Source organism: Lissotriton vulgaris, chromosome 5 (genome assembly GCF_964263255.1).
Source record: "Lissotriton vulgaris chromosome 5, aLisVul1.2, whole genome shotgun sequence".
NCBI classification, from domain to species: domain Eukaryota; kingdom Metazoa; phylum Chordata; class Amphibia; order Caudata; family Salamandridae; genus Lissotriton; species Lissotriton vulgaris.
The window spans coordinates 1464438933-1464463016 of record NC_141693.1 but is presented as its reverse complement, the minus strand read 5'-3'; the positions used below and the strand labels follow the sequence as shown (position 1 = coordinate 1464463016).

At 43.9% G+C, this 24084-nt stretch overlaps 1 protein-coding gene across 1 annotated transcript in view; it reads left to right on the top strand.

Annotated features, from left to right (window-relative positions):
- Nucleotides 1-24084, top strand: part of IKBKE (inhibitor of nuclear factor kappa B kinase subunit epsilon) — a 287793-nt gene that overhangs the window by 198987 nt on the left and 64722 nt on the right. Inside the window, exons 17-19 of the mRNA XM_086923415.1 lie at nt 3933-3972; nt 6096-6197; nt 7720-7816. Coding sequence (XP_086779541.1) covers nt 3933-3972; nt 6096-6197; nt 7720-7816 — 239 coding nt within the window. The remainder of the gene's footprint in view (nt 1-3932; nt 3973-6095; nt 6198-7719; nt 7817-24084) is intronic.

Genomic DNA, 24084 nt, shown 5'->3' with positions numbered 1-24084 from the left:
CTGTCTTCTCTGAATCTTAAGTAATGTTTCCATACATTTTCATATATGCTACCTTGTTCTCCCCTACATATTATTTGTGTATATTTTTTTTTTTTCTGAAGTAGGTTTTTGAAACATATTCTTCAATTATCATATTCTTTTTTAGCATGGTGATAATATTACTAGTCAGTGAGTTATGTAGCGCCAAAGACACAGTGTTACTGTCCCGCTAAATACCAGGTATAGCTTTTAATAAACTTAATGATTCTTATTTTATCACTCTCAAAAGATAGGTATGAGCCAATGTTAGACCAGGGATCCCTGGTTGGCTGAGGTAGGTACCTTGGGCCAAATAGGGACCCGTGGTTCCACATCAGGGTAAGGAAGGTTACCTTCTGAGATAGCCTCGCTCACCCCCTTGGTAGTTTGGCACGAGCAGCCAGGCTTATCTTCAAGGCAAATGTGTAAAGTATTTGCAATCATGCTCACAGCAGCCCAATGATGACACCACAAATAGACTCCACACGAGTTTTATAAAACGAGTATAAATGTTCTATAAAAGGATATACGATAAGACCGCACACTATAAATGCAACATATGAATATGTGTACTATCTCTCCTGGCCAGTTGTTAGGACAGCCAGCCCTTGTAAGTTCTGGGGGTATTAATGAACACTTCTAAACATTTTCCTGTAATTCTAATATCATGTTATACAGTTCGTAATACTAGAATCAGGCACTTTTGCAATGTAAAAATAATGTAAGGCGTAACTCAGCAACCAGACACTCTGCAATGTAAAAAGAATACAATGCGTAACGCAACAATCAGGCACTTTGCAAGGTAAAAAAAATGCAATGCGTAATACAACCACCAGATACGTCATTATGCTAAAATAAAGCAATGAGTAATACACTAATAAGGTAATTTGTTATGCAGGCATAATGCAATGCATAATATGCTAATCAGGTAGTTTGTTATGCAGGAATATTGCAATGCGTAATACTCTAATCAGGTACTCCTTTATGCAGAAATGGAATAATGCGTAATACACTCAGGCACCGATCACTGTGCCTCAGGCGGTCTCTCCGCCACTACTTCTGACTTGCAGTTCGCCTCTCAACAGTTGCCCCCGACACAGGTACGGAGTAATAAAAAAATGCAGCTCCACACTCCAGCTCCTGTACTGCTACTCCCTTGGCAATACGAGCTGCGATACGGGCAGAAGCAGAGGCTTGCGCTGCCAGAATGAGAGAGAGGCCGAGAGCGTCTCCCTCTGAGCCCCCACCCTGCCCCAGGAGTCAACACACGTTACCTGGGTGGCACAAACTCACTCTCCTATCCTCGTCCAGAGGCTGGGCCTCCAATGCAATTCTTGTGAATTAGCAACTGAAGGTTTGGGCCGGCGGCTCAGCTCCTCTGGGGCTGCCGGTCCGGGCCGCTACGGTTACGAAGATCTCTGGCTGCCACAGGGCACATGCACACATCGTCGCTGAGACTTCCTTAAGCTTCGGGGTGAACGATCACCATGCACTCCACCCGAAGATCTCAGGCTGTACGAAGATCATGTGCACAGTTCCGCTGAGACTCACTTGGATTCCGGTGCACACGATAACAAGGCAAATCCTCATGAAAGTCTCACGGTGCACCAAGCACATGCACACAGCGTCAAAGACTCATTTGGATTCCAGTGCACACGATAACTGGACAATCCTCACAAAGGGGTCCAGGCTGCAAAAAGCACACGCACACTGTTTCACTGATCCTTGCTTGGACTCCAGGTGTCACAATCACAGGGCACACCTTACGAGAGTCTCAGGCTGCAACAAGCACGCGCACACATCGCCGCTGAGACTCTCCTGGAAAATGATGTGTTTCTGTGTTTCTGCAACAGGGAGCCAGTTCACCTCTGGCCCTTGGGGCTAAGTTACTTCAGGACACAGCACAGCAAAGTCCTTTTGAGCTGGGGGGACACAGCACACAGCAAAGTCCCTTTAGCCTTTCCTTGGTTAAAACAGCAAACTGCAAGTCCTCCCCAGAACACACAGCAAGGGTCAGTACTTTTACCCTGAGATAAACGTCTAGTATTACAGACGCCCCCCTATTATTTGGTTTATAAAGGGACATTCCAGGGGCCACCTCTTTTAATTGGCTAGCCAGACCCTTGAATAAATTAATTGATGGGTACTGTCTAGTCATTTTATTTTTGCACTCACGTTGTATATATCTATTACACCAGGCCCTCAGACCCGCATGCACATCTGCGGCATCTCCATCAAAAGAACTCCGCTAAAGAGCCCCCTTGTGGGGCCCGTGAGGGACTGCAGCGCCACCCACACGAGGAGCAACGCCCAATGATGACTCAGGGCGCCCGTACGGTCTTCTGAGGGCAATAGGTCACCAAGGAGAATCAATCCACACAACATCTCCCGCCCTTCCTGATGGTTTTCTTACAGAGCAAACAACCATATTACTCAGAACATTCCTTCTTTTTATTCATACTATAGAGAGAACTAGATTATGGTACACTCTCCTAGAGGAACTGATGCCCCCTTTTGTGTGTTTAAAGGTTCCTCTTGACCACGAAGTAGCTCCAGTCATGTTCAATATTGATCAAGCCATTCTCCAAAGTTCAGAGGCTTCAGCCCGCATAGTTATACCCCTCAATGGCTTTGAAGCCTTTGTGTTTCAGGAGGCCCTGACCCCTGTTCAAACCAGTTCTAGGTGCCTCCCTGCCAGTGACACCTTCTTCCTTTGATTAGTGGGTGTCTGGATTCTCAATCACTCTGCAGGAGATGGGACAATTGTTTTATAGCAGCAACCCAGGCCTCTTCACCTCTAGGGGCTACTCCTCCCCCTACACTCCAGATGCAGGTCAGCCTGTTGCTGTCTCACCTTCTCCCCTGGGCGACATTCCTCAGATCCTATCGCTTTCAAATCCAGACAGTCAATCCACAGCCAGGCAGAGACACACAGAAATGTTTAGAGCACAAAGACCCAGCCACTTCTAAAATAGTGGTTTATAAACACACAATGCAAAAACCACCTTCATAGAAAGATGTATTATTACATTGCGAGTTCAGGCATACTAAACTTCACCTTTCCATCTTAAGCCTTTGTGGAGATAGGCTGGAAAACATATTACACAGCCTTCCAATTCTATCCTATGGGCAAGATGGCCTTTCAACAGTAAAAATCTAAATGGAGATTATTTTACTGTCAGAACGTGGTACACACCTTGGTACATGTCCTACCTTTCACATGCATGGCACCCTGCCCAGGGGGTACCCTGGATAAACCATAGGGGTGCCTGATGTGCATAGAAAGGGAAGGGTAAGGTCTGGCAAACTTGCCCGAACAACATGGCAATTTAACAAACTGCACGCAGGCCCTGCAATGGCAGGCCTGAGTTCCCTATTTAAGGCTACATGTGTGGGTGGCACAATTAGTGCTGCAGGCCCACTAGTGCATTTGCATTACTATCCCTGGCACACACAGTGCACTTTACTAGTAAGGCAAACATACCAATCATGGACAACCAATTACCCATTACACTTTATACAGGGAGCACTTGCACTTTGACACTGATCAGCAGTGGCAAAGTGTCCAAAACTCTAAGTTGGCAACATCATGTCAGAAAAAAGGTCTAGGGGGAAAGCAAAAAGTTTAGGGAATTTTAGCCAAAAAGGGCCAAGTTCTACACCCAGCCTGAATTCAAAGTATCCTTATAGGGTGTGCACATGTTTCTGCAGCAGATGGATGAAACCGCTGAGCTATCTTACCTCATCATATTTCATTTCCCATTCCATTTCATCACAGTCCCCAGATGACGTCCCTGATTCTTTTCCATAAATAGTCTGTTGCTTTTAGCAATCCAGTTCCACGCCTGACTGACTGTGTTTAGCCCTCACAAAATATATACTCTTTACACCTTCTAATTGTTTCTTCCTTTTAGGGTTGCTGTACAACGATGAGCAAATTCACAAGCTGGATAAGTATGTAGTAATAGTAATTGACTGTGGTAGAGTTCGCCATTGCTGTAGATGTTCATTGATATTTGTATTGCTGCATGCACCCCTGTGGCGTTGGGAAGATGTGTTCTGAATACAGGGCCTGGAGGTGGGTGCTCAGAGATGCTTGTGTTCTGCATTCACATGGTAAAGTGTTAGAGATGTCTCTAGCTAGAAGCATATATTTATATTTACATGTTCTTTAAACAAACTTGAAGTGACGTTGAGGCAAGCATGGGGTCAATAGTGGTTAAGGAACAATAGCTAAAATGGCCTGAAATGTCAAAATAAAGATACTACCTTCACCTAATCAGCTATCACCGCAAACTAACTCACCTTCTACCTACACTGTACACTCTTAGCTATGTGAAATGTTCACACACACAATAAAATTATACAAAATATACACTATCATGATTTACATCTCTTGCAATTACACCTCTATGAAATTCAAATTTAGAAGGGTGACAAAATTATACATTGGATTACAATATCCAATAGTGGTTATCATTCACTGGTATCTACGGAGTAGGCCAAAACATCTAATAACTTCCATCCCCGATTGCCTGTAAATAGTGTGTGTGGGTGCTTGATAATCAGGGTGACTGTGATTAATGTGTGTGCATATGATCTGCATGTGCACGTCTCATGGAGGAGGATGCCATGTTGGTCATGTATGGCTGGTCACGTACACTGACAGGAAACAGGTCTTGTCATGAGGAGCTGGAGGAAAGGAAGCGGAGGAGCAAGAAGAGGTGCAGGCCAGTGAGTCACAGGGAAACAGTCCACAGAACAAGCAGAGGAGTTACTCCTGGCGGAGCAGGAAATTAGCAAAATCAAGGAAATAAATCCGTACATGTGGTTTCCAAACAATGTCTGTTTCTATGTGTGGGAGTTTCCGGGAAGAGGATGAGTTGTGATGAGGCAATATGTTTTCTATGCTGTGACCCGCTCCTCACCTGGCACTCTTCTTACTTTAACCTTCAGTTCATTGGCGTGACTGGTTGATTCTGCTTGGTGAAGCCTCATAGTTCCCTTGCCACTGTGTCCTTCTTCGACAAGACTCCTGTTGTGCAGCCCTGTCTGCCCTGCAGTGCCAGGAATCCTCTTGAAATTCTTTGCTGCTTTTCTGTGCCCACATCCAGGCAAGCCCTTTGCCACACAAATAGTACATCTGATAGAAATGAAGCGCATCCCTTGGTAGTCCTCTTCATGTGATCTTTGTCAGGGTTTCTCAAAGCAGAGTCCCCCCTGCCTCCCCACTGCAATTCAAACCACTCATATTTCCCTCAGACACCCAGTCCCCATCAAGAAACGTTGAAAGTCCAAAGCTCCAATCTAAATCGTTCCTGAAGGGTGATGGTGATTTAGGAGTTAGTGGGGCTACTGTTTCCTCGGTAATTTTATCATGAGCCCCTCAGCTGAGGGAGTTTTCTGTTAGGGTGGCTGAAAAGAGGATAACAGTTGGTACCGGTCATCAGCAAGTTCATAAGCATTACACCTACATCATCGGTGGTGTAAGAAGGCCCTTGTGGCATAGGGGAGCTCCCAAACCTCCATGGGATCCCAACCCTTCAAAGGGGTCCCATCCAGCTTAAGGGTACAGAAGATCTGTGAGGCTCGGGGGCTGCTCATCACTGTCGCCAGGGGGGAGGCGCCACTACTAACCTGTCGTTTCTATAGCACATTCCAAAAACGACACAGCCTCTTGGCACTTGGATAATTGGTATTGCTAATATACATCTCAACAGTACTCATTTTATTACATTTAAAACAATGAAGGGAGTAATTTGTCGAGTTAGATCACTTAATTAGACGCTCAATGCATTGAACTGTTTTAGCAACTGCCCTGTCACCAAGTTAGGCCCGTTTTACTGCATTGGGTGTGGGGTCATGTCATCAAATAGAACATTTGCTGTATCTGTGCTGTATGCAGGTTGCACTTTGAAACACAGAGTAAGACATTTTATAGAATTAGAAATCTATCTACTCTGTTATTGAAGATGCTTTTTTTAAGATATGTACATTGATGCTATGAAATTTTGAATTGGCAGTATTGTATTTCTTTATGGCTAATGAATTGTTTTTTCCCCCAAAATATATTTTAGGCTGACTTTAGGGACTTTAGTGAAAAAGGTTTTATCCATCTTCCAGGATGACTGTGTACAGAAGTACCAGAACCTGCTCTCCACCCACAGCAACAGGATGAGGTACTGTTAGTCGTGCTCATAATGTGTTGCCACAGAGTGCTGTATTATTGAATATTTGGCCCTGTCTTTCCCTCACAATACTGACGCCAATCCCACTGAGGCTGCACTGTGTTATAGAGGAAGCTCCTTGCAACACATGTTCAGGCATTGCATGGGCCACAATAAACATGCCCCAGAATTACCCAGTAATTGTTTTTCCTAATTTAAACAGTAGACAGTTACCACCTGGCAGCCTCCATCTTTCTTTCGGACACATTTGTTGTGATACTTTGTTTCTTTTTGTGGAGCACTCAGTGCATCCACAGAAAGCAACAAGGTAACGTGCTGTTGCTGCCACTTCCTGTCAGAGAAGAGCAAGAAGGAGGCATGAGGTGGAAGGGAGACAAATGAGCTATGAAAGTTGGAAAAAAGTACAAGAAGTTGCATTGGGGAACATATGACTGCTGATTCGAGGATTGTAATTAGCAGGGAATTCAACGATCAAAACCTTGTTGAGCGGAAACCGAACTTTCATTTTACATCACATATTGTTTTTTTGCTTGCTAATAGTGTGTGCATTGTTCATGTCTTACATGTTTTGTCCTTCAAAGAGCAGTTAGAAGGACTACTTAATTAATTTAGTTTAAAGTCTTTGAATGTTTTTGGGGTAATTGTTGCTCCCTGCTTCTTTTTGTATAGTGTTAGGTTGTCCAGAAGGGCCCACCCCCTACGCCCAACCGCCAGACAGTCAAATGATAAGGCCGTAAGAAGGGAAGGATCAAGGCAAGGATTCACTGTCACATGTCAGAAAGGCAATATTTTAAAGAAAGTCCTTGGTGGTAATACTCCTTCAGCTCTGTACCTTCCTACACTGAGCGTATAGTGCAAACCGTGCAGAGTTTGCTGGCTGTGCATCAGATTGCTGTAAGCACAATAGCACATAGTATGGTTAGGCTAGTGTCTCCACTACGCGTGTGTGCATGTCGATACAAATAGTGCACTTTTTACAGTCAGTGTCGGTAAATGCTGACCTATATGTATTGTGTGTTTAGTGTTGCCAGACACGGGGGGGGGCACATTTTGAGGTCCACGTTGCAAGGCCTAGTAACTCGTCCCCCCCAAGAGTTATCAATGGCAGATGTACCAGTAGTTGTAAGGGGGAGGGGGGTGCTAAAGGAGATTTCAAGAAGGATCCTGAGTTCGGCAGAGAAATGGGGAACTACCAAGGTAATGGGTAATTCTGATCCTCCTCCTGATTACTCATTTTCTCCTGGTATTTTACCCGTAAATGCCACTTGCTTTTAGCCTCTTGCGTCTTCGGGTAAAAGTCCCCAGATCCATTTAGTGGCTCGCGCTAGCAGCCTCTTTGGAATTACTAAGCTAATTATTCCCCAGACTGCAAAGGTTTTATAATATTCTGTCATGTACCTGTTCCACCCAGTCTATATGTCTGGCATGATACAAATAATCCATAGAACCACCTATGACAAGACCCAGCAGTACTTGTCAGTAACTTATCATTTGCATATCGGCTTTTCCCCAGGACGATCTCTGAGATCAGGAAGCATCTGAGGCAGGTGAACTCGACCATTACGGCTTGGAACACAGAAATGGAGTCTTGCCAGTGTTGCCTGAGAAATGTAAGTGTCATTAGTTTACTTTCGTACTTACTGTAACACCAGTGCTTGGGGATCCAGATATTGCCACTCCCTGGTCCTGTTATTCGAGAACTGCTGAAGACAAGATTCATCTCACCAACTGAGCCCTGCAAGTATTGCTGCAGTCATACTCCCCTCTCTTCCTTCGGTATCTGTAAGGCCCTGCGCAGCAGGGGTTGTCCGCAGGGCGTAGTTTCAGCCAGTTGTCCAGTACTATATATAAATGCATGGATCCATTAATCTTCATTTGGTGCATGGGCAACTGGCTGAAGGCCAGGCGATGTATATGTTTGTAGCATGTATAGCAGTACATACACATGCTTAGCATGCTCCTGGCATCTAATGTTGGGCTCAGGTGTTTGCAAGTTCTTTTTTTCCCAAGAAGTCTCTTCAGTCAAAATATGTGGCGACAGGCCTCCTCTCAGTGTACATTACGCATGGGCAACATGCTAGATTGGGTTACCCCCATCGTTTCAGACGTGCACCAAGTGTGCAGTTCGACCAGTCTGGTCCCCTTGCTGTCCTTATTGATATCTTGTGTTGGGCCATTTGGACCCATTCTCACCCAAGTATTCATCCGAAACCCTTCAAACCTCGAGGATCGTAGTCTTTACTAATTCTGTTCAGGGTTTAGCCCCTTTGGGAGTCCATCATATTTCCAGGTTCTTCGTCGCCCTGGAATGTGACACGGATGATGGAAAGCACACCATTCTAATACGGTCCTCAATGCCACGCAACATATCAGTGGACTGATCAAAATGTGGGGTGCAAACTTTGCCTGTTCCCTGACCACCACCACGCCACATGCATGTTCCACCTTCTGGGTGAAGAAGACGCTCTGGCACCAAATGTAACAATGTTTGGTGGACAGCAACATACAGCAGCAGGACCTGTCCAACACCCCAGACATCTTTGGTGAAGAAGATCACCTTGTCGCCCAGCGACCGGAGGAAGGCAACCCCGCAGAGCTCAACTTTTAACAATAGTCACCCAGCCATGAACAGCTGTCACTCAGTGTGTCCAAAGAAAACTAGCAACACAACGTCACCCAGGTGCTGAAGAATAAACCTCAGGTCAGAGCTGTGCCGAGAGCTGTGAGTATCCGAGTGACTCAGGGCATAAGACAGAACTCAATGCTGAGGAAGCACACTGCTCCCGTGGGACTAGGGCACCAAGGCCCAAGGATGAGTGTAGAGGCAAATCCACATATCGGCTACCGTTGCCTTCTGGCTCCAATCAGCACCAACAGAAGCCTGCAGAGGGTGGCAAACCTCAAAATAAGGTCAACACCCACACACAGCACCAAAACCTACATCAACTCCAAATCCATCCACTGTGCCAACACCTGCCTCAGCACTGAATGCCATGACCGCTCCAAGGCCTTCATCAGCACCAGAGCTGCCATCTGCATCGCAGCTGCCCTCAACACTGAAACTCAATTCGGCACTGATGCAGCAACTCACTCTGAAAGCTCAATGAGGCCCCAGGAAAAAAGATACATGCAAGCCTCCAGCAACACCTGACCAGCACATCGAGGCTCCAATCCTAAAATGCCCATAATAAGAGCTATGTCCTAGACAACAGGGCCTAATTATTGGCCCACTCCCTGGCAAGATCGCCACCAGATCCCTACCACTGCTGCAGCCAATCTCTCGCAAAATGAAGCTTAACTTCATGGCAGAGCCTCCACTAATACTTCCCCACAGGAATCCCACCTACGAGGTACAGAAATGTGGTCATTAGACCTGTTCCTCTTCCACAGTCTCCCCTCGTCTCCATCACCCAACCCTCCACTACTTCCTCCACCAGAATCTCGGGAGGGGTCTTCCTAGTCACCCTCTCCTCAGGGCAGTCCCAACAGGCCTTTTGACCCTTAATGAAGCCCCAGATTATAACGCAGACCCACCAGGGGTCCCTTGGCCAGACCATTATCCCATCAGAGCATCTTCCCATCCACCTCCGATAACACAGCTGCATACAATGAAGTAATTCAGCGGGCAGCCACATATCACAAAGTGCATATGCACATAATTCGGGAGTAAGAATATTTCTTTGTGGAAACCCTTTCCAAATCAGAGTGCTCAGGCCACTTCCTCCATATGTTAAAGGGAGTACTTGAGTCTGCCTTTGAGAGTTTAGTCATCCCCAGGTTGAAAAAGAAATTCAAACCCTCCTGCAATGATCTTGTTTATACTAGCGTGCATTTCCCACCAGAATCCTAGATGGTCCGCACTGGTAGCAAGCATGCCACCAGCCAAGACACTGGTGAAACGCCTTCTCCAGAGAAGGAGAACAAAAAGATAGATGCTGCAGGCAAGAGGGTGGCAGTAGGAGCAGCTACCCATTGGCATATAGTCAATGCAGGTGCCCTCCCACCGAGAGACGATAGAGCACAATGGGAGGAAATGGATGTCCTCCGTAAACACCTTGTGGAACAGTTTCAGAAGAGAGGTGAAGAGATTGTGTGAAGGCAAAATCTTCTCCAACACCAGCGTGAGGGATGCAGTGAAATAGGGAAAAAGGTGACTAAAAGTAACTACAGGGATCTCTGCATTCCTATATTCGTGCGACCCTGGGCTAGGATTAAAAACCAGGGGCAGCTCCTCCATGTGGGCCGAAGAGCGTCGCCCCTCTGCTTTCTCGCAGTGCGAGAAGCAGAAACATAAAATTGCATTATAAATACCATTTTATGTTTCTGCTTCTCGCACTGCGAGACAGCACAAGGGTTTTGTTGGGGGCGGGTGCGTGGGCGGGCCTGCTCTAGGAGGTCTCCACATAAACGCCTGTGTGGTCGGCGTCCCAACCAATCACAACACTGCCATGGCAACGTTGTGATTGGCTCAGGGGAGAGGAGGGAGGCTGTCTGCTTCCTGTTGCAGAGGACGACTCGGGACCTGGCCGGCGAAGGTAAGTTGTTTTATTTTAAATTCAACCCCCTCCCGCATCATGCCGCAGTCATGCCGGCCTCGACTGTTAAAAACAGTAAAGCACAGTGGGAAATAATAAACCTTCTCATGTCGCTCATGTGTCACAATGGTCACCTTTTTCCATATTGCACTGCACCCCTCACCACCCCAGTTCTTTCATTTGGTATTTAGTATATACCTGCATTTAGCATGACAACATCCCTGAGCTTCCTCCTCTCAGTGAGGGGGTTGTAGCAATTATCATGACTAGGCATCATGATAAGAGGTGGTTCCCCAATAATGAAGCATGCCTACTCTGGTGGGTGAGGGAAAATGTCCTATAAAAGGATGCTTTCTAGGTTGGTGTATTTTCTCCTGCTAGGCCTACATTACATAGACCCAAGGGTTCATTTCGTGTTTGGCTATATGAACCAAGAGAGCCAAACCATGTTGGTCTTTGAACCTCCTCTTTCCCCTCTTTAGGGAATCATTCAAAACCAGGACAATCCTGTCAATTTCCTGCACCTGCTAGCTATCCAGTTTGCTCTCAAAGCCATTATCTAAATAGTTCACAGAAAGGTAATTCTGATCAGAACAGACAACATAACAGCCTTTTATTGTATCCAGAAACAGGGTGGCACACGCTGCCCTCAGCTCTCTCAAATAGCGCAGCACATCTGGCCTTGAGTGCTCGGCTACAATATTCACCTTCTGGTGGACCTCTCCTGGGGTAGCCAGCAATTTTGCAACCAGTTCAGCAGGGTGCATTTACAAGTCCACCAGTCGAAATTCCTCCCCCAGATCCTCCCCAGATAATGTAAGCATTGGGCCATTCCACAAATAGAACTTTTTGCCACCCTAGAAAATGCAAAATGCCCAAGCTTTGCCACCAGATTCCCACACCCATAGTCCAGGGGCAATGCACTTTGGATGAACTGATCAGGGATATTTGCCTGCTTTTTCCACCTCTCTGTTTCCATTTGTAGTCAGGAAGCTCAGGCAAACATCTCTACCTCTTATCTTAGTGGTTCTAACCTGACAGAAAGTCTTGGCTTCCAAACACTCTTCTGGAGCTATAAATCAGCCCCCACAAGAGGCTTGCACTCAACCCGGACCTTCTCATTCAGCTACAAGAACAGATACACCCAGGCATCCGATCATGGGAAGCACGATTTTCCGATTTGGCAATGAGGTCCTAGAATTGTCATACCTCTGCCTTTCCCAAGAATGTATGGTCATCCTGAAGTGGGCCAGATCACCTGCTACACACACCTGCTGTGCAGCTAAATGGAAGAGGGTCGTCCATTACTGCATTTCCAACCAATCTGATCCTTTAAAACCTACAGTGAAGGAAATTGTTAACTACCACTGTACCTGCAAAAGATGGGCTTGGCCTATACATCCATTCACCTCCACCTAACTGCAGTCGCAGCTTCCACGCAGAACAGGTAACACACATCCTTGTTCAGGATGCCAGTGATTAAAACATTTATGGAGGGACTAAAGAGGCTCATAAACCCCCATAGTACCTCCTGCTCTAGTCTGGACCCTCATCTTAGTGCTTACCAGATGTGACTTATGGGGGCCACCATTTGAGCCTATGCACTCACACCCTCTGCAATTCCTTTCCTGCAAGGTACCCTTCCTGGTGGCTATCACCTTGCTTAGGCATGTTAGCAAGCTGCAAGGCCGTCCCATTCAGGAGCCTGTCATACATGTCCACAGGGAAAGGGTGGTTCTTAGAACCAACCCTAAGCTCCTAACTAAGGGAGCGTCATTATTCCATCCTAACCAAACCATAAATCTTCTGGCCTCCTTCCTGCAGCCCAATTCTGTGGAAGGAGGAGTACTACACTTAGATGTTATGCACAACATAGAAAAGACCAAATCATTCCGCAAGTCAGACCATCTCTTTGTCTCCTTTGCTAAACCTCACAAAGGGCAGTCTATCGCCAAGGTATGGTATAGCCAGGAGGATTGTCGCATGCATTCAAACCTGTTACCTCAAGATAAAGAAGGTTCTCCATACCGATACGAAGGTGCACTCTACTTGCAAGAAGAGGCTATCGCCTTCTTTGGCAACATCCCACTAGCTGAAATGTGCAAGGCAGCGAGCTGCTCAACGCACACACTTTCACTAATCATCACTGTGTGGACATCTTGGCCCATCAGCAACCTTTAGTTGGTGAAGCAGTGTTAAAGAAATAATACAGTTCATCTACATCATCCATGCACTGGCCAGTGCGGCTTGGAGGGTACTGCCACACAGCCTACTCTAGGCATGTGTATCTCCAGCCACACATGATAAGAATGGAAAATTCTACTTACCTTGTCATCTGTTTGTAGTGTGTAGTGCTGTAGATTTGCATGCATCTACCTTCTTTTTTTCCAGATTTGCTTACATTTTTCATAATGACTATATTAACTCTACATTTTGCTGAGGCACCATACTTTTAATTGTGGCACAGCGGCCAGAGCGGCTGACTCCAGAGCACAGGGCTCAGGGTTCGATCCCCAGTGCCAGCAGTAGCTCCACTCAGCATCATGTGACTCTGGGCAATAGCTCCATTAGTCTCCCTCATGGCCCCCGGCGCCTGGATACCCTTAGGGGTGATATGTTGCACTCTAAAAATCTGGAATTATCATTCACACTTCTCACCGGCTGTGCGTAATACAATCTAACATGGAGTAGTTCCTCATGTGCAATGTCCACTGAGAAGAGGAGTCACACTACATCTCATGATGCGAGAGACTTCTTTGAAGAAAAGCAACTTTCCCTACACCATAGCTGGGAACAAAATGGAGAAGAATCTGTATGTTTCAGAGTCCTTAAAGGGCACCCGCTGCTGTTGGAATAGGTAGGGTAGATATCAGAGTTTTCTGATGGCCCGGGACCACATAACCAACATAAAAAACCCTACTTCAATCATATGGCAACCAGTGATCGGCTTTTAGGCTGCAGATGAAATGTGCATATTCCTTTCAATAACAATGTTTGTGAAACAACATGCCAGTGGGAAAGCTGTGTTCATACGGGTTTGCATCGCAATGTATGGTTATAAAATGGTGTCACATGTGCTTTGGCCTACAAATATACTCCAGTGAGTGGTCTTTTGGTGTTCATAAAATGACCCCCATTTAAGTAAGCAAGATGAGTAACATTGCACAAATAGAACCTTGTGGGATTGTTATATTCTTCTACTCCTTGCCAAGACTCATGGAGAATGCCTGTACATTCAAGCAGTCGATGCCCATTATAGGACAGAGGAGTGCTGATCTATCATGAAGACGGATTAAACTTTTGGCGACATTTCTTAAGCAACAGCAAATAAGAGTTCTTCTCGTACCCAGATGAGAGACTCTGGTGAAGCATGGGTGCAGTGCAGTGCGACTTTCCAGCAACATCCCCATTTTACAGCCATGCAATATCCACAAGCTGAGGAGGAGCAGGTTAGGCTGATCCGCCTTGGATGTCCAGTCCACAGTTAGGGGGCAAGGCAGAAGTGGCCCAGCAGATGGTCCTATCCTAAGGCTCAGTGCAGGTCCGGGGATGGGTACTGGCAGGCACGCGCCCCGAAATGGTCCAACTCTTTTGCCCTAGGGGTAATTAACCCACATTTACAGTTCATAACATGTTTGTGTTTGTTGGCTTCTTCATGCCAGTATAAAAGCCTAAAGTTCTATAACAATGGGGTAACCCGAAATACCGCTTGACCCGGGTATCAAACAGTACGAAACAAGAGCAGTCACAGTGGAAGACAACTTTGAAAGTATGAACTTTAATCATTCTAAAAACACCATAATAAATACAAGCAAATTTGTAATTCAATTATGCCACATGATTACTAATAACAGCATGATTGTCTGTACATTTAGTTGAAAATGGTGCTCGTAGAAAAGGAATAGAAATCAGTAAAACAGACATTTTTCTTGCTTCTCGCAATTGGTATTCTTCTTTCACCCCCTTTTGGACCTGATGAAGACCCCTCATACTTGAAGTGGAGTCGAGGAACTTACCAGAGCAACTGACAAATGCCTATTTAACCAAGGCTAGACTAATCCTTATGGTTCATATAGATTTAATGGTTAAAGTTCGGGCTGGAGCTGAGCTGGGAAGTCCTTGCTGACATCAGCAGTTTGTTTGGAATGCATCGCAATGAAGATGTCTAGTGGGGTGTAAGAGATGGACTCGATAATGCAGCAGCCGATGGACCTGGTGAGTGAGAGGAGCTTGGAAGTTGGACAGAGGATTTTTGAGGTGGCATGTCAGGGTAATGCTAAAGCTGGATAGTAGGATTGAGACCTTGGTATGAGGACTCATTGTGAGCATTGTTCATTCGATTTTAGGGATTCCCCCTGAATTACCTGTGAATGAAGTGTGTGAACTCTTTAGTCTGAGTATCTGAGGTCCTGCCGAATGTTTGTAAAGAAGACCTTAATATCCCGTAGATGTTTTTTGGGAAACCTGGATAACAGCGGTGATGGTGGTGCTTTCATTGAGCCCTTAGAGACTCTAACCTTCGTTATCCTATCTTAAAGGCAAATATTGCAAATGGAAAATGTTCAATTTAGGTTTTCAAGACTTCAATGTGATGATATAAGACATATGGAGGGATTCCAGGAAGTGAGGAGAGAACTCCTGGGCATGGGCGTTGCATCTTTATTGTGGTGCCCGGCTGGTCTGGTGAAGGTGCAGGTTTCCACTCGAGACAGCAGTGCAAACCTTTTTCAGTGGCATTAAAGTTTGCAATAGTTTAATGAACATTGTGTTCCCAATTGACTCCTTGGTGAAGTGGCATTTGTGAGTATTATGCTAGCCAGTATTACATAATTCTGAACTTGTAGTGAAGCTTAAGGCCTGTTGCATTTTCAAGCTCAACTATGGTCTTTATGTCCTTCGCATACTTTTCACAGATTACAGGATTTGATGTGTGGGATGAGATATGGACTGAAGATGAGTGGCGAGATGATAGAACCTTGCCGGATTCTGTATCTGATGTTCAAAGCGACTGTAAAATACAGTGGGGTAGAGATGATGCTTGCTTTGTCAGAGGGATGGGATTATTTAAAGTCACTTTTGTGCACTGCTAAACACTTTTACCCTCCTTATGCCATACAGACCAACCCATCACATTTGAGTTTTTTCCACTTGATTAGGTTACAGTTCACCTAATCTTAAGTGGTTTTACATCACTTCCTTCGGGTGAAGGATCCCAAATGATGTAGGGTGGCACAGGATGGGTATCTGATGGGAATCATTTGATGACCATCACGTACTATTTAAGTATGGACTTGGTGACTGTTCCCTAACCAACACATTTTTCAGACAGTTTACTTTCTTTTTCTGTTTGACCTACTGGTATCTTTTGTTATAATTTAATTATTTAAAGTCCTAAATGGTTCCTTGAATATAAAGATCTTTCATGAGGTGGTGGAGTTTGCCAAAAGTGCCTGACTAATTCAGTAGAAATAGAGTGCATCTGTTGACTTTGGGTGACTCTTCCGAACAGGACGAAATATGGAAAAGTATCAGGAAGGTGCCCTATCCTTGATGGTCTTTAACTGGATAAAGTGTTGTGTGCTAGCTTAATTAGACGTTCTTCCGCACACCACAGTGCACGAGATAGCCTTGACTGTTTCACCTGCCTTCCCCTCGAATGTGGCAATTTAGTGAGGTCCCAATAGTGTCTGGGTTCTGTAGTTTCAAGAACAATGGTAAAACTTGTAAGGATTGCCTTGTTGCCCCTGAGTTCCAAAATATGCATAGAACTGGCCTTACACAAATTAAGAGAGCGTTCACCCTTTGTCATTGCTTTTTTGGGGAAAAGGTAACAACAACCCACTTATACTGTGAGCAGTCTAACACTTTATTTAAAGTCCAAAATGTAAAAACGACAGCATTTGCACTTCAGACATCTAGAAAGGGATACTTTTGGTTTTGAAAATTAATTTTAAGGACATAGCTGGCCACAAGCAATTTAATCTGGGTCCCATCTGTACAGTACTACCTGTGCAGAGATGCCAAGCTCAGTCAGACTGCTCTCGTGCGCGCACACTTGTTCGTGAATAACCTGCGCAAAACTTCTGACTCCAGGTCCTCAGGTCAGACCTTATTTTAAAAGGTGGGCACTTGAGGTTTTACACCTCAGATCATTTTACCATGAAGTTTACGGTGAGCAAGATTCCATTAGGGAAACTTATTCACAGCAAAGGTAAAAAAACAACAATATAAACAGAGGTCCATCAGTGAAAGAAATTAAGGTTTTCAAGGTTTAGGACATGCTTTCTTTCCCACACTTGTTTACTCTTTTTTGTTTGTTTTAATTCACTGAATAATTAATTGACTCATTGACCTTGAATTTTTGAGGAAACTCTGTCCATTTCAAGCATAATTCCTGGCAGCATTTTAATAACAATCTTGGTGGAGGTCCCGATGAGGTCATAGGACAGTATTTCTTCTACTTAATGATGCTCCCATTGCCTCATTAAGGGAAATACTTCGTTGGTGGGACTCCTGCCCCCTTGCGAAATCCTTGGCATGGGGAGCACCAGCCCTCTGTTCCTAATGTATGTGGAAGAAGATGGAACTAAAATCACAACATTTAAATATGCATTGCTTATGGTTATGTTAGGAGATATTCCTTTATTTCTTTCCAATGCCTCTGTATGGTAGTTGTAATAGTTTTATGTCACACGGTAGTTCTTTGCACATACAAACACTCTAACATAACTCATTACATACTATATTTATGTAAAATATAATGTAGACTAAATCCTGCTCTTAGCAACTTCAATTTCTTTCAAAGAGAATTTGGGGCAACTATACTTCATTTTATAGATGCATACCCATTAGTTCTAACTTTTCAACTTTCACTCATTTTGGTGTAAATGTTATGTACCACAAAGGAGATTTTGGGGTATATTTGGAGTGGGTTGCTCCAAGAAGGACGAAAATTCGACTTCTTATTTCTGAAAATAATTGAGGTACAGCTCTTTTCCCATATCTTTTTTGCTGTGATCATAATGTGTTTTGACAGTTTCTCCAGACCGCTTCAGGGCACATGCAAGGGCATGCTGCATATAGTTCATAAGATTCTCCACCTCATCACGGGTATGAATTAAATTTATCAAAAGTTGTTCAGGAGGCCTGTATAGTAGATGCCAAGACACTGAGACAAATCGGTACTGTTGCCACTAGGCTCCTTGCAGCCTTTCCCGCTTGGAGACTGGCATTTAGTTATCTGGTTGTACAGGTCTCCTATTCAAGTAAGATCAAAAGATAAGCAGCACAATAGGCCACCTCCACAAGTCCGAGGAGATCTGGGTAAGCAAGTTAAGTTCAGTAAGTGTTGTTGTGGGTGAAGGATATACATTTAAGGAACTAAACAGAATCCTAAATAAATGTGTGGAGTGGTAAGCAGAGCAAGGCAAAACTGTATCACTAAAACACACACTGGAGGAGGGAAATATGCAGTTATTGCACATGGAGTGCTACTGCTAAGCAGCTCAACTGCAATTTTTAGTGGGTTTTATTCTGGGTGACCTGAGTATTGGCAGAGATCTTAGAGAGCGAAAACAATGGAGGCTAGTGTTACTGAACAACTTTACACCCCGCTGATGAGAGCAACTGACACATCATTGTTGCGCAAGATAGCCGCACCCCAGTGGAAATATACCACTAAGTATTTCACACAGACACCATTACCCTCAATTGAACAGTTTTTGGAAAGTTTTAAAAACCACGTTGTGCTAGAAATTGGAATCTTGTACTTATTAGGTTGCCTTTGCAGATGACATCTTCCTATCGGAAAGCTCAAACTATCTTTTGCTCTATGCAAGTAAATTAAGACCCTAGAGCAGGCTCCTTAAGGCTGTGTTCACAATCGATGAATTGTATTGCTTTTCCCTCTCCTTTATGCCTAGAATCTCTCGCACTTTAGTGTTCACTTTGCTTGTTAAGTGACTTCATCTCTTGGATTTAATTCTTTTAAGCAAAACAAATATTGTGAAAATATGCTTTATCATCAATAACATCTTACAATTAAGGGCTGCAATGCATTCCATCCGCTTGTTAAAAAGACATGGTGAGCCTATCATTTGTCTGTGCGGACCTTGTCACTGGACCTGTATAGTCCACCTGTCCTGGTCAAACAAAGGTAAGGTTAGACTTAAATTTAACTCAAACCGTATTGTGTAGTTTTCAGTTTCCAGTAGGAATTGTGCATTTGTTGGGCACCATAATCATTGGTATGATGTCAGCCTGATTCTGAGCAGCCCCCATAGAATGTCATCCTATAGCCCAGCAAACTCACGGTGCCACCACAAACACCCCTAAATCTAGACGGGTAGCGAATGGCTTTGGCAACCACAGATCATGATAACTCTGACTATTCTCCCCCCCCCCCCCCCCCCCCAGGAATCGTGGTAACAGATCTAGAACCCTTTCACTCAATCACTTGTGCTCTCTCTCAGAGAAATATACAAAGAATACACAGAGGGGCATTTTTCATATTTATTGAACCATCATGATTCTTGGATAGAATATATATACTGCAATGATCAATAGACATACTACTAATTACTCTTCTCTGCTTCTAAGGACAGTAAACAATTCCACCACCTTGCTCAACAATATATATATATATATATATATATATATATATATATATATATATATATATATATATATATATATATATATTTGACCATATAAAGCAATATCTAGATAAGGTACTCCTACTATACGTTCCCTAACCTAAGTGTCTAGGGTGTGTGTGGGTGTCCGTCCAATAATCCCCTAGTGCATGATCCAACCCCCGTTGACTGAAGGGAAAGTATGTTGGTCCCCATCTTGGTCACAAGTTGGACATCCCTCCTTGCAGAGTGATCAGCAAGCATGTGGTGATCTCGCAATGACAGCAAGTGCTCCTCTGCCGAAACCCAGAAATGCTTGTTTATTTATAACAAAAAACATTCTTGCTCTGTGCTGAAACCTGAGATGGGGCTGCCACACAGCTGCGTCGCCGCATGGACGAACAACGAACAATCACATTTGCACAATGTATGCTCAGACCTTGCACGTGATGTTCAATGTGCCGTGATAGTGATCTTACGAAGTGGAGCATGTAAGCAACTGTAGTTTCATGGAAAATAATCCTGCATTGTTAAGCATACAAATATGTGTCAAGAGTCAACGTGTGAAGGAAAAGGCAATTTAGGGAAAACATGCACATGTTAAATGGCAGTGTTTCCCACTAGGTCTAACTGAGACACATGACAATTGCACATTGTATAATCCTTTTCAACGTTCTGCATCAGGTGAGCTCAATAAGATGCTTCCCTCAGGATCGTAAAAGTTGTTTTTATCCTCTCTGTGACTTGCTATCCTTGCTGAGTGGCTAGAACCAATTTAACACCTCAGGACGATTTTGGCACTTTCTTTTGGACTAATCTGAATTGGAGATTCCGAGATTCCCCTTGAGGTGGAATGCATTCTGCTATTTTCATAGGAGTCTTAGCTCTTCTTTACCTATATTATCTTCGCTTGTCAGTGTTGACGTCACAGGGTCTTTGATGTACTGATAAAGCATTCCAGTGATGGATCAATTGTCTGCACAAAGGTCAGATCTGCAATCTTGAAACTCCATTTCAGAATTGGTCACCCTCCTTCACACTTTACTTGGACTGAGAGACTGCAAGCTAATGCTGGTCCCGAAGAAGAGATCCATTTTAAGAAATGGCACAATAATTGGCTAACGGGTTTGCTCAAAAACTTCCAACCTTATGGATCCGTCTACTCAGGAATGACACACAGTAGTTGAGCATTTGTGTTAATGGGTTGTAGTTAATGCATACACATACATTTTAATTTCCAGCTGGGTAAGAATTGCACAAACTCCGTTTTGAAAATAACTGGAATTGGTTACAGTAGCAATTTCTTGCAGATTATGTTGGACATCTGTGAGGTGATCTGATAAAAAGACATTAACTTAGTGTTCTCAATGTTTCTTGGTTCAATGATGTAACAGGCAGAGGGTGTAGGAATATAACTCTACACAACCATTTCAAATTCTAGCCACTAATTCGTTGCCTTTGGAAATGTAGGAAAGAACATACATCTATATAAGTTTGATCTTATCGGACCAAATCGTTTATTCTTTCCAGTCAGAGACCACATCTCCCTTTCTGCAACGGGGTAAACTTCCTCGTTTGGCAATTGTTGACTAATGTTTCTGCAAGATCGGAATGCAAATCTTGAAGGCAAGGCATGCGAACAAAAGTTACAGCTAGTAAAGATGTAGGCGTGTGTGCCAGCAGTCTTATCAGTCTGTCTGTACTTACTGGTGGAATGAAGAGTTTCTCAATGGAAACTTTTCACTTCTTGGCACAGCACTTTCAGCTGCTGATAGAATATTAATAGCTCTTTGGGGCTTGTAGCAGAGTCTGTCCATTTTCCTGCATTAAACCTGATTTTGATTAACCCCTTCCCTTCCATGTTCTGCAGCTCACATTATGTTCAGTTTTTTTCGCGTATCTTGCCTTCCGGCTGGCATAGGGTCTGTCAGCGCTCATTTAAATTCAGTAGTCCATTATGGTCGCCATCATCCTCACCTCTGACATCATCATTACGATGCCTGGGCGAAATGTTCTATTTTGTATCTGTAGTAAGCGAATGGGGAACTGTCGCCATTTCCACATCTGTCTGCCACAGATTGGAAAAAAGGAGGAATGCAGGAGTAATGCCCTGCCAAGCAAGAGTTCCTCCTTTCAGGCTATGGGACCTGCAAGGAATGAGGAATTATCGCACCAATCAGGGCTGGCCATTGTAAATAATTTAACCGGGCAGAAGATTGAGTTAATTATAAATGCCCGGCTCCTGAGAGAGCACTTCGAAGATACCTCTTCCACATGGAAGTTAAGTGTGGCACCTGCCAGCGGATAGGCAGGCAGGTACTACAGACACATTCTCTGCTCGGAAAGTTGTTTTGAAAGGCTATGTGATGGGCAGGTTAATGCATTTAACGTAATGCAGTTAACATTAAGGTACATAAATTGCCCAGCTCATCACTATACTTCAAAAATCAACTGTGCCTTTGATTGTGTTTTTTCCCACCCACTGAGCAGTGGTCAGCCCCAATTTCACTCTGAGGGTGGTAAATTAACTGGTGATATTCCTACGTTTCGCTTACCATCATGGGAATTTGGCCCTCCATCTGTTATTATCTGCATATTCTTATTGTCCTTTGTTTTGGTTGTTGTCAGTGAAATTCCACTGACAATTTGTCCATTTAACATTTTCCTTTCTCTTCATTCAGGTACATCTCTGTGAAATTCAACTATTTAGTAACATTTCATATATAGCTAGATATATTCGATTTAAGATTTTAGTGTGCAATATCAGCAATACATCAGTACTTTCTCAGCCATTTGCTGGTCATCAGTGTTGTAACTACCTTAGTTCGATTGACAAAAATCACAGAGACACCTACAATGTAGCTAATATAAAAAACTTTCTATCATGTAGCATAACTGTATGATTTAATTAACATGAAAAATTAAAGATGTATTTTTCATGGGATGAACCAATAGAACTTCAGCTCTAGAACATTATATTCTGGTTGGTACCTATTCGGAGAGTATCAGCTTCCTCGGTGTTCCGCATAATTTCTAGTCAGGATGTAATGTCCCACCAGAATTTCATGGTCTTATCAGCTTAAATGGGCCCTTATGTGGAGCTGCTGGCATTGGTTATTCTGTGCTAAAAGATACGGGTATTGCAAGCAATGACAAACTGTGATTTAAATTGTAGCTATTTACAAATGAAGACTTGGCTCATGGAACATTTTGCACATCTGAACACAACTTGTTGCAGGGATGCTGCACATTCACAGAACTATGCGCAGGATTATGGGACCTCGGTGTATATGGACAATGCCTTCCCACCCCCTTAGTGACCACGAGCCCAGGACTGACAAGCTGTAATGTCTCACTCATTCTGCTACACACTCACGAAGAAGCAAATGATTGGACATCCCAGAGCACAACACTGCTGGATCTCTGGGGAATCGCGGTAACAAGACACACCTTTTCGCTCACACTCTCATACCTGTCCACAATAAGATCTGACCGTGACACAAATATAGTTTAAAATGTTTTATTTTAACTATCTTGCTCTAACATGCAGTATACGGGCCACAACAAGCAGAAAAATGCATAAAACTAATATAGTTAGCATTGCAGCTTGGTCATATATCATAAAGGGAGATGTCATCATACAAAGACCATGGAGAAAAGACTATAGTGCCTAACCTCCCTCCCCTTGGTAAGAATAGATATTATTATATAATAGAAGATCTCCGGGCTTTGTTAGCAGACCCCATACCTTAGACTATAGATGGTATTTCTACATCGTAGGTGCGTGTTGCTCTACTCCCTGGAAAAGTCCCTCTCCAAGTGTGTCTCACCTAAACATTTATCCCCATAATATCAAAAGTACGAGTCTCCAGCAGCAGGTGACTTAGTATGTTTTGTCTAGGTGCCAGGGCCTGACCTGAACAGAATAACAAGGGCTATTGTTTATCGATCTTGCTCACAATGTTCAAACCAAACTCCAGGAACCGGAGAGAACGAATACAGCACACAGTTCTCATGTGAAAGGCATGCACAGAGTATTGCCAAAAAAAAGCCATGTAGTAACATGCTCAAAAGCTGCATCATGGCTGCAGGGCTCATGCTAACCTACTGATGTCGACAGTGTCCCTATCAGCCACGAGACAAACTAAGGAGTACAAAAAAAGGCATGGTAACATCTCTGTAGTCAAAGATCTGGAATGACTCACGCTTAAACTTGCCAAGGCAGAAATTCCACCTGTATGGTAAGATCTGTACAATTGAAAATCTAGGGTTAGGAGCAAGCATGTGAACATTCTTAGGTTAGTCTGCCTGCTAGATTAGATTAAACCCATCAATGCATGTGTGTTTGTTTCCCTATGCCTATTGCACATAGGATCCTACCATGGAAATACAGATTTACTCTAATTAAAGGCTATAACTGTTTTTTCCAGGTTGGCAACTGGAAGCCAAACCACCCACATACTTGGTGTAAGGGAAGGCGTTGCCCCATGGTAAAAATATGTCCCCATTGACAGACAAAAATAATCAAATGTCTAAATGCACAAATAAAGATTTTCCACTGGAGGGGCATTTTACTTCATAAATGCCACTCAAGTGTGTATTTGTGAATGACATGAAATTAGGAAATTAATTCAAAAATCTGAAGTAGCTGCAAAGGAGCAAAATCTCAACTTTCAAAGGCAGCCTTTTGCAGATTTGGTCGTGTTCCTG